This window comes from Lotus japonicus, chromosome 1, assembly GCF_012489685.1.
Source record: "Lotus japonicus ecotype B-129 chromosome 1, LjGifu_v1.2".
Taxonomy (NCBI): Eukaryota; Viridiplantae; Streptophyta; class Magnoliopsida; order Fabales; family Fabaceae; genus Lotus; species Lotus japonicus.
Window position 1 is genome coordinate 8120557 of NC_080041.1, and position 11365 is coordinate 8131921.

General features: G+C 34.2%; 1 protein-coding gene across 1 annotated transcript; it reads right to left on the reverse strand.

Annotated features, from left to right (window-relative positions):
- Positions 1-4115: 4115 nt before the first annotated feature.
- Positions 4116-9712, reverse strand: LOC130733391 (T-complex protein 1 subunit eta). Its single transcript, XM_057585547.1, has 14 exons — positions 9562-9712; positions 9186-9446; positions 8894-9019; positions 8603-8806; positions 7983-8152; positions 7741-7876; positions 7460-7576; positions 7250-7369; positions 7044-7142; positions 6868-6957; positions 6290-6377; positions 5221-5309; positions 5064-5138; positions 4116-4566 (listed from the first exon to the last, which is right to left on the reverse strand). The coding sequence occupies exons 1-14, from the start codon at positions 9574-9576 to the stop codon at positions 4471-4473; spliced, it is 1686 nt and encodes a 561-aa protein (XP_057441530.1). The 5' UTR covers positions 9577-9712; the 3' UTR covers positions 4116-4470.
- Between the last annotated feature and the right edge of the window lie 1653 nt (positions 9713-11365).

Consider the following 11365-nt stretch of genomic DNA (forward strand, 5'->3'; position numbering starts at 1 on the left):
TTGATTTGCAACTATCTGAATTAAATAGAAGATTTAGTGTAGAAGCAGTGGAACTTCTCATTTTATGCATTTAGTATCTGCTTAATGTTATTTTGCTGATGTTGACAGGGATGAGCTAAGTTAATCTTGATGGAGAGACAGGACAATGGCAGGGAAGAGGCAGAGCATGGATGGAGCTATCAACAAAATAAATTGAGAATGGGAGAAGTTTGTTGTGGCTCTACTCATGCACTGCCTCTTCCCTGGCCACGTCTCAGTCTCTGTTTCTCATGAGAACATGTTAGGATACACAGTAGAAAAAACATGATTTGCTTAATTTGTTTTCATGTTTTTTTATTCGTTGTGTTGGTCAAATTTTTAGTCTTTTGTTTTCTTGATTTATGTTCTTTGGAAGCCATGGATGGTGAGTCCATTTTATATTCTATATGGAATTTTGCAATATTTTGATTTGTTTTTTATGTTTTCTGATTTTCCTTTGTATGTGATTCTATTTTATTCGTTTTTCTTAATTTGCATCTAAAATTTGTGTCCTATGTTATAGGAGGTGAAACATTGATCTGTGTATGTTTTGATTAACCTAATCATTGTCAGTGAAGTGGATTGAGGGAGTGAAAGAATTGAGGGGAGAGAAAGGAGAAGTTGTAGATTTTTTTGTGTATTTTTTACATGGTCTCCTTTTATTTCTGTTCCTATGGAAAAATGACTTTCAAATGCTTGGTTTGTCAAGTTAAATCTGCATAATTATAAAAGGAATGGGAGAATGGAATGAAGGATAAAGTATTAGTGGTTTTTTCAACAATTATATACTATTTTATTTATTACATTCAGTCAAGTCAATGTTTGATGAAAAACTCATGTAAGAATGATTTCTATATAATCTATTTAGTGTAAGGTGTGGAAAAATCAACTTTTGGGCAAACATCACTATTTTCAGTGTTTGTATGAAAACTCACTATTTTATTTATTACATTCAGTCAAGTCAATGTTCAAAATTTTTATTTTGTACTTTTTTGAATTATTTTATATTGTTATAAAAATTATAGAGAATATTAAATTAATTAAAATTTGAATTACTTAAAATATAAAAAAGATTCCAAGCATCACATATAATACATATTTCGTATTTTATATGTTTTTGAATTTTTTTATATAGTTATAAAAATTATAGGGAAAATTTGAATCATTTTTGAATTAAATCTGAGGTATGCCTAAATTCATTATATGACGGAGGACTATTGTATGAAAGCTCTATATTGAAGTAGAATTTGGTAAACATATAGAAAAAAAAGGTTTAAAAGAAATAATTAAGATAAAATCAATAAATAAACAAACTAAATCCTAATCAAATCTAAAATTTAAAAAGGTACTAATTAAAGATAGATAAAAGCTACCAAAATCTAGCAAATCACAGTAAAAACTCATAAAATCCTGAATTAAATAAAATTCAAAAATTCAATAAAAATATCATAAAAATTAATTAATACTCTAAAAATAATTCAAAAATAAAATAAAAGACTCACAACAAAACAGAAGCTATCTAACGAATTGACACGTGGATTTTTTTTAAATAAAAAAATAAACAACATAAATCATAATCAAATCTAAAATTTAAAAATGTACTAATTAAAGATAAATAAAACCTACAAAAATCTAGCAAATCACAATAAAGACTTATAAAATCCTGAATTAAATAAAAATACGAAAATTCAATAAAAATACTATAAAAATTAATTAATACTCTAAAAATAATTCAAAAATAAAATAAAAGACCCACAATATAGAAGATAAGTTATCTAACGAATTGACACGTGAAATTTTTTATGAGAATAAACCTGAGAGTGACACGTGGAATTTTCTATCTAACGAATTGACACATGAATTTTTTTTTAAAATCAAGAAATAAACAACCTAAATCCTAATCAAATCTAAAATTTAAAAGAGTACTAATTAAAGATAGATAAAAACTACCAAAATCTAGCAAATCACAATAAAAACTCATAAAATCCTGAATTAAATAAAAATACGAAAATTCAATAAAAATTAATTAATACTCTTAAAATAATTCAAAAATAAAATAAGAAACTCACAATAGAAGTGAAGTTATCTAACGAGTAACTAAATGTGCCTTTGGTTAGTGTTGTATAGCTAGGGAGTTTGATATTTTTTTTGATAGAGTTGTTGCTCTTTTCTTTTCTAATCTTTTTTTTTAAAGAACCTGCTATCAATTAAATAGGGGGCATATATGCCAAAAGGTTTGCGGTTACAAAACATCGACTTAAGGCGGTACCTCCTCAATCCACACCAAACTGGCGTATGAGGTAACATTCCTGGCCAAAAAGTCCGGACAGCATTGCCTGAACGGCGAACAAAAGCAACAGACACAAAATCTAAAGAACGAGACAACTGAAAGCAATCACTAAAAATAGTAGCTAAGAAGTCCCCCCGTCCGGAGGCTTCTTCCACATCTGAAAGAGAGTGAGACAATCTGTCTCAAAGCAAACCCGTATGAACCCAAGGTTAATAGTCAATCCAATCGTCCACCGGAAGGCTAAAGCCTCAGCCTCCACCAATGTGGAGGGCCGCTCCACAACCTCCGCCGGAACAGCAAGGATCAAACCGTCATGGTTCCTAGCCACCATCCCCATGCCAGAAACCGCATCTGCTTTCCATCAAAATTAACCTTGAAGACTCCTCACGGTGGTCTCCTCCAAATCGTTTCACGCACCGGGCCATGAGGATCACGAACCACCATCGAAGCATCCACTGATCCACATGCGGCACCGAAGCTACCCGTTGGATTGCAGCCTCACAATGGAAGGGAACCTCCTGAAAAGTGGCAAGGTTTACTCTTAAAGTCTTCGGCAGGAGGAGGATACAAGAGATCGACCTTGAAGCAAGCAAGGTATGGTGGGTGTCATCATCTTCATCGATATTACCCACCAGATAGACTTGAGAAAAGACTTTCAGGCATCCTGAGAGTAAGGAGAAGCTGGATCTAAATGTATTAGAAAGAGCCTAAAAACTTTTATATATAGGAAGAATATTTTACATGAAAATACTTCTACATAAAAATAAATGTTAATAAGATTTCATCGGAATTTTTTTTGGTTACAAGAAAAACATAATATAATATAGTTTGATGTTAATTTTTTACTACATAATAATATAGTCCACTTTAATTTTTTTTGTACAAATTATTATAGGAGTTAAATTCTCATACGGGAAGAAATATATTTTAACAAGAAAGTACCTTCATTAAGTATTAATTAATGTATCAAATACAATAACAAATTTCGCGGTACATTCTTTTTTTTCTAAGATTAAAATGTTTTCTGAATGCTTTATTGGTGATTCTTCATATCTATAATTTGTGTTATTGTCTTTAGGCTCATGAAGAATGTGAAAAGACTTCATGTTGATATGGGTCAAACTTAGTTTATTTTATTGTGTAAAAAATGAACTCGCATAATCTCGTACATAAATAATCTTTTATCTTTTTTTCATTGTAGATTAAATCAGCTATTGTTTATTAGCCATCATTAAACCACATCCCCTAATATATTTTGCATAATTTGAGATTTGGTTAACCAATTTTTTATTAGTTATTCAATTGTATGAAGTTCAATTTATGCAACAAGGGTTTTAATTTAAGACTTTTTGTCCACTTTGCTCATCATTTCATACTCTTCTATTTCACCAGTTGTTTATTATATTTTTAATGATCAAGGTATTAATTGAACTATCAAATATAATAGATGTATTCCCCGTGCAACGCGCGGGTAAAAAACACTAGTTGCAATGAAAAGAAGAAAAAGACAGTGTAAACGAGCCGGTCTTTACTTGAATTGAATGCACATATAAGCATGTCCTCAAACTCTAACAGTGAAGTCACCATCAACTAATTAACAAATCACTCAAACTATGTTATAACTATTCTGCAGAAGTACTATGCAAAATTTCGGTCTAGTAAACTATTCTGCAGTATTTATCAAACATGCTGATAGTCATTTTTTAAAACTTTTATATTCGCAGCTCAACATTAAACATCAGATTGATCTGCTTAATGGTTTCTACAATTTGTAAGCCATCTTCTTGAACTTTATCAAGGCATAAAGTAACAGATAGATCACAAGCTTATATAAATACGAAGTAACAAAAATAGTTGATAACTGCAGAACAGAGGTGATGCAAAATTTCACACGAAAAAGATGTAGACACCAATAACCCCAGTAGTTTCAGCCCTACAACGTATAATGAATAAATGCCACAAAGAGAATGCCTGAAAATAGCTACCATCAAGTCCTAGTTTTATCAGATGATGTTCCCAGAATCCCCATTACAATTTCATCACTTGCAAATCCAAAATAAGGCGTGCTTCTAGAAACACCAAAGGCAGAAATGCGCCCTTCCGCGTATAATTAGACAATCAATGCATGAGACAGATGCTGGCCCATTAGATTGCATTTCTCATCATCTACGCATTCCTCGTCCTCGACCACGGAAACCACCTCCGCGACCTCTGCCTCCCATGGCACTTGCTGCAGCCTCTCCTTGCGCACTCTCCGACTGCATATGATAATAGTTAAAACAATCAAAATCAGTTGCATCAAAGTTCCTCCTTTATTGCTATGACAGCACAAGCATTGGTATAATCTAAAGGAGGAACTTTATCATTTTCATTGAACACTACGTGAAATTTGCAAGGGCAAAAAAACATGACAACTAGAACTCATTCCTTGATGCATGAAGATACATGAAAAAACTTAAATAGACAAAAGAGTGTTTAAAAATAGAACAGCAGGTGAATTATTCAGAGAAGTGTTGATGTTACACTGCACATATCCAAATGGAAATTTACATAGCATTATCCTTTCAAGATACTAAGTCTTCAACTAAAAGAATTGAGAATGAGTCATCAAAAAAAAAAGTGAAATTTGCACATATGTAATTAATATGCAAGAAATATTTGCCTTCAAATTGAAAAAGTCAGAAAGGAAATATTTCAAAGAACAAAAACACAATATTCACCAAATACACAATGATATAATCAGTCGGTCATTTACCTTGGGATTTTTAACTGTTTCATCCACGCTTAAGACAAGGCAAGCAGCCTCCGTAGCAGCATTTATAGCATTGATCTGCAGATTTATAAACTTACTTAAACAATCCACATAAAACATTGAAGTCAGAATGTAAAACTGTGTAGATAAATGCAAATACCTTTACAACTGCAGGCTCCCAGACAAAGTTAGCAAAAGAGTCAGCAATTCCACCAGTGTTTATATCCACTCCATATGGTGCCCCCTCACCTGTAACACAAATGCAGTGCAATTTATAACGACTAACTCCAACCTATCAAAAGAGCTCTTTAAAACACACTATAGCTGATGCATTTATAGATATTGGCAATCACACCCAAACATTCAGACACATACTTGAAGTTGCTCAAGTGCTGAGGAGATAAAAATATTGTAAGCGAAAATACTAAATATGACTGCATCAATTGAATCTAAGTAAACTTCTGTCAAGACAAATTATATAGTTGCTGTTTGAGTAGGGGTTTCAAGCAATTAAGCTATTTAGATTTTATAATCTATTAGCACCTGACTAGCTAAAAACTTAGCTTCGTTGTTTTTTATTAAAAGAAAGTCCTTGAGCAAAATTTCAAGACTAATGGAGTGAAGTGGAGTATAATGAAGAGAAAATATGGTCTATGTTCCTACATAGTTAACATATTATCAAAATACTCCTAAAGCAGAATAAATTTATCAAATATAGACTCCAAAACAATTACTCGGCAATCAGGATCAGTCATTCACCTTATTTTTCAAATAAACAAGCTTGAACAACTTTAATTGATTGAGATAAACCCGAGAATTTAGTTACAAATTTAATTATATATTTGGATAACGCATATCGCGAAAAAAAGTTGGACGGTGTGAATATTTAACAGGAGAGGACAATGTAATAATAACATTCTAAACAAATATTTCACTTAAATTGATTCATTTCGTGTGTGTGAGTGAGTAAGTATGCAAATGTTGTCATTGTAGCTGTTGTTATTATTATTCATAAACAATGAGTACTAGAGCTCAGTTCATTTATTAAACAATGACCTTTAACACAAAATAAGCTCCAGCTCTAGCATAGTCTGCTCTTAATTGAACAACCTGAATATCTAGACTTGGCTCAATTGCAGCCCCACTTTTCAATGGCTCTGCATGTAATGCCGGCACATACTTTTGTATAACACATGTAAGTAAGCATGGATATCGAAAGAAGCACTAACCAGAAGGAAGCGCGTGTTTCTGCCTTAATTTGTTCAGCACATCAGTTGCATCAAATCCTGCATTGTCACATAATTGCCTAGGTATAACCTGCAAAAACACCATAACTGCAATTAAATAACTATATTCTATGCGAAGAAGAATGAGATCTCTAACCCTTCATATCTCATATCGTACAGTTCCCAAGCTAATATGCATGTTACATCAGATGTATAGTGATAATTCAAGATGAGCCCATCTCTTTGTGAAAGAAAGTATATCCAGCAAAACTACTGGATATGATATTTCTATGGTCAGTGGCTGCCAACATCTAGGACAGTTCCGTTCCCACGCCCTTCCCCCATAATAAAAAGTTAAAAAAAATACTAAGGCAGATGATTAGAAGTTTCTGATCTTTGACAAAAATGACAATGACAAGCATCCTCAAGAACTTCAAGAATTACGAGTTTATTGCATATGGATCACAACTTTTTCAATGTCACCAATGTTCAATCAAAACAAATGTAAAGAAACACAGTGCTGATTATTTTTATACGAGTTGATGATCAGAGGATCACACTGAATCGCGAAAGACACTAACCTCAAGAGCTTTTGCATACGAGTTGATGAAAAGCTGAGACTTCCCTGCTATTGTACGCGCATGCTGCCTCAGGTACCGGCTAATTTCCATCTGTCAACAATAACCACCTCATTTTAACATCCAAACACTCACTAAAATAATTCTATGTGATCTACCAACAAAGTTTGAAGACATACATCTATAGCACCTCCACCAGCAACTACAGTTGAATTTTTCAAAGCCCTTCTAACTATCATGATCGCATCATGCAGACTTCGCTCTGCTTCTTCTATAAACTGTAAGAGAATAGCAAAAAAACAACTATAAGCCAACGAATGGGCAGATCGATTAATCGCGTTGAATACAAACTATATAAACCGTTATTGCAAGACCTCAAACAGACCTGATCAGCTCCGCCGCGAAGAACTATGGTGGCTGTTTGACCAGATGGACATCCGCTGAATATATTGAACCTCTCATTTCCAACCTGCTTTTCCTCAAAAACATCACAAGTTCCAAGAACCTTCAAGCAGATAAATCAAGAATTTCAGTTGCATGTAATGATATCACAAAATGAGCAAACCAAGGCAGAGTCCCACAAATAATTCACAACCTCTTCGATAATGTTGTTGACAGATGTTTGTACAGTTCCACCAGTTGCGGCAGCAACCCTTTTAAGATCTTCTTCTGCTACACGACCAGCACAAAAAATGTCTCGATCTGCAAAATACTGTTTCAAGGACAAGCTATTAAAAATCAAAACTAATATTAATATCCATGAAAGTTTTTAAGAAACCCAGTAAAAAGAATATATTTTTAAGATTATCATGAACAGTTATAAGAATACCAATGTACACTCATGTAAAAAAAAATATTGAAGAAAACAATTCAAACCTGTGTAGCGAGATCACCAATAGCCAATCGTGAAAGAACAACTTTGACATCACTTTGCACACATTTATCCAACTTGTCATAAATAATATTCCATTCTGCATCAACAATTGACTGATATTGTGATGGATCGGACAATCTGTAAAGAACAAGAGAGACAGAAGGAAGTCACGTAAACTAAAAATCCTTCAACAGGGTGTTCTTAAAACTGAATACATATAAGAACAAATTCTGGATATTCACACCTTATTTCAGCATTTTCTTTCTCAGATTTTAGCTCCAACTCAACATTAAGTAATAGTATTTTTGGATTTAAAAACTTTTTGGGCTGTTGCTCAAACCCAGCATATGAAAATGTCTTCTTGAACGCAACACCATTTACTAGAAACGAGTCCCGCATGGTACCACCAGGAACCTGAAGAAAAACAGCAGAATCCCCATCAACTTAATTCCAAAATAAGTATATAAATGATGTGAAATTGATCTTGCCATAGTTAAACATTTTTCCTGAGATGCCGTGTAATAAGCATTTAAATTATTTTGAAAAGCTTTATTGAACGCTTTTAGCCATTTTAAACTTTAAACCTGAGAAAGTACACACTATAATCTCTTACTTTACTCGTAGAACAGTACACGGCTACACACGCACAGGTGCAACATGGCCTTAATACATTGATTAGGTTTTTGTGGTGTGTCTTTTGGTAGTAATGCATACGTTTTAAGAGTATACTTGACCCTTTATTTTTCATATTCTTATTTTTGCCAATAATTTTTTTCTACTGAAAAACACATTCCGCAGCTACGAATGTAAAAAGAGAGAGTGCAGCATATAGAGACAAGGTCCTAGAAGCAGCAACACAGGTACCTTCTTAATTCCAATCATGTTCAACCTGTCATCGTTCCCAATTGCAATAACAGAATCCACAACTATGGATGCAAAGAACTCTTTCTCTCCACCTATAAGCTTCGAAGAAAGCGTGGTAGCAGCACACTTAGCAAGCAAGCTTTTCTTTTCTTCTAGACTCTTTCCCTCAATGCTAAGAGCAAGATCTTTAACCTTCTGAATCGCCTGCACCATTTATCACACATAACAATTAAAATACCGCAACAAGTCATTCACAATACTCTACAAAGTATTCGAGATCGAAACACGTACCAAGGTGCTCGCAGTCCGGTAGCTCCTAATTAAATTCTGAGGGTGAACGCCGTCTTCGATAAAAGGCTTGGCCTCTCTTAGAAACTCAGCTGCAAGCAATACCACAGTGGTGGTTCCATCGCCAACCTTCACATTCACAACAAAATTAACAACAAGAACGCATTTAAACGATTTCAAGCTTCTAAATCAAGCAAAAACGGTTACCAAAATCACCACATCACAGAAAATTAATTAAATAAAATATGAAAATATAAAAAATCGCGCGAGATCGGAGGGGGTGGTGGTTGGTTACCTCAGAGTCCTGAGATTTTGCGATATCGACGAGGATTTTAGCGGCGGGGTGAACGATATCGAGGAGCTTCATGATGGTGGCGCCGTCGTTGGAGATGGTGACGGAGCCCTTATCATCGTGGATGAGTTTATCCATACCGCGAGGGCCGAGGGTGGTGCGGACGACGTCGGCGACGGCGGTGCAGGCATTGATGTTGCTGACGAGCTGCGCTTTCCCTTGCGAGGTGTCTGTGCCTTCCTTCAAGAGAATGATCTGTGGTTGCTGTTTGCATCATCGTCATCACCATTTCCAAATCACAACACAAAATGAGAGTTAGGTTAGGTTAGAGAAACACAGATAACAGAAGAGAGAGAGTGAGAGAGGAGAGAGAGAGTACCAGCATAGAAGACATGGTTGAAGACGAGAGAGAACAGAGAATGAGAGGGAGAGTTAGGGTTTATGCTTCAAGTTCGAAGTTGCAGTTTCTGATTCTCTTCTCTTTCGCAGTGAGTATTGTGAATGAGTGTGAGTGAGTCAGTGTTTTTCCTCTGATACTGTGTCTATTTTGGGCCTTGGTTTTTTTTTCTATCATGTTTTGGGCCCTCTTTTGTACCCAACCTTTTTGGGCCTCTAGGCCCTTTTATCAATGAGCTTTGCATTTTTGGCAAATAAAAATATACAATAAGAAAAAGTTATTTAATCATATTCATACTTATTTTTCTTCCTAAACTATAGGGTCCCAGACTGATAGGGTAAGTCACTGAGCTTAGGTACGGGATTAGGATTAGAGTGAAGATGATCTTTTTATAGTAGCTTTCTTTGTCTTCTTATAGGTCACTTCCTTGTCTCTTGGGTTGCTAGGGGTTTTTTTTTTTTTTTTTGATAAAAAGGGGGGATTACTAGGGGTTTTTAGTATTGTTTTGTGTTGTATTACGTATTAAGTATGAAATTTTGGGGTTACATGCGGCTATTTACTTTTATGGTTTATTGTACTTGTATCCTTGGGCTTTCGTTGGTTACTTGAAGACTTGAAGATAGGCTCCTCTTGTGGATCGGGTGAAGGTTATGTGCTGACCTTGAGGATAGGCTGGGACCCTAAGCATGTGTGATTGATCGAGTCGTCATTGTGAGGATAGGGGAAGACTTTGAGTTTGAGGGGAAGGGGAAGTGAATGGTAAGGGAGTGAGAGAGATGTGGGAGGTAAGCTTTTCCCTTGTTTGGAACTTGCAAATTCCCCAAAACCTCCCACTCTGGAGAATTAAAATATATTTAACTAAAAGAAAGTTTTAGGGGTCTTGGCAGAAAGGGGTACAAGGGCATTGCTCTGATACACTTTTAAAATGTGAGGTTTCATTACTCTTCGATCTATTGTTCAAAATATGATGACTACATTGTAGTTTATATTTTTTTTTACATAATACATCAATGTAAAAAGGCACAAAAGGTACTTATTGTCTCAATTTCAAATTGGTATCAGAGAAATTGTTTTTTTATGAATACCCCAAACTCTCCCCTTCTTAAAATCTTACAAATAATGGGAGAATTTATATAAGTCTCGACATTCATTCTTTCCCTTCCAAAACTTAACTCACAAACACACCTTGCAAAATTAAGGAAGCCTATTTGGTTGGATAGTTAAGTAAAAAGACAATAATTGATTGGACATAATTTAACATTGAAACATTAAACACCAATCATAACATAAAAGGTACATGTGACTTGATGAGGACTCAACTATTAAGTATGATTATTTTCACAATTGAAAGTAGAAATATATGTGAACCAATCAAGGTGCATGGTAATACATGGGACCAGTGGTTGTGTATCCAGAAATTTTATGTTGTGAAGAAAATATATACTAGAAGTGAAAATATTTTTACTAAAGGAGACATAAGTGAATACATTTTTTTTAATAAATAGGTTTTAAAAAACCACATACTTTTATACTCAAGTGAAAGCATTTAGTAATGTGCGATACAAATAAGAGTAATTTTTACTAAAGGGGTCATAAAAAACCACACACTTTTACTACTCAAAATTTTTTCTAATAATTTTTTCCAACCATGTGAGGGCTCTGCACTCAATGTGTTATACCTCCATCCGTCTATGGTTGTGAGTCAACTTAACTCAATATGTTTTTGCACACCTCAACCAAATTTGACAAGTTTTGTTTATTTAATTCTTGCATAGTTTATTGTTGT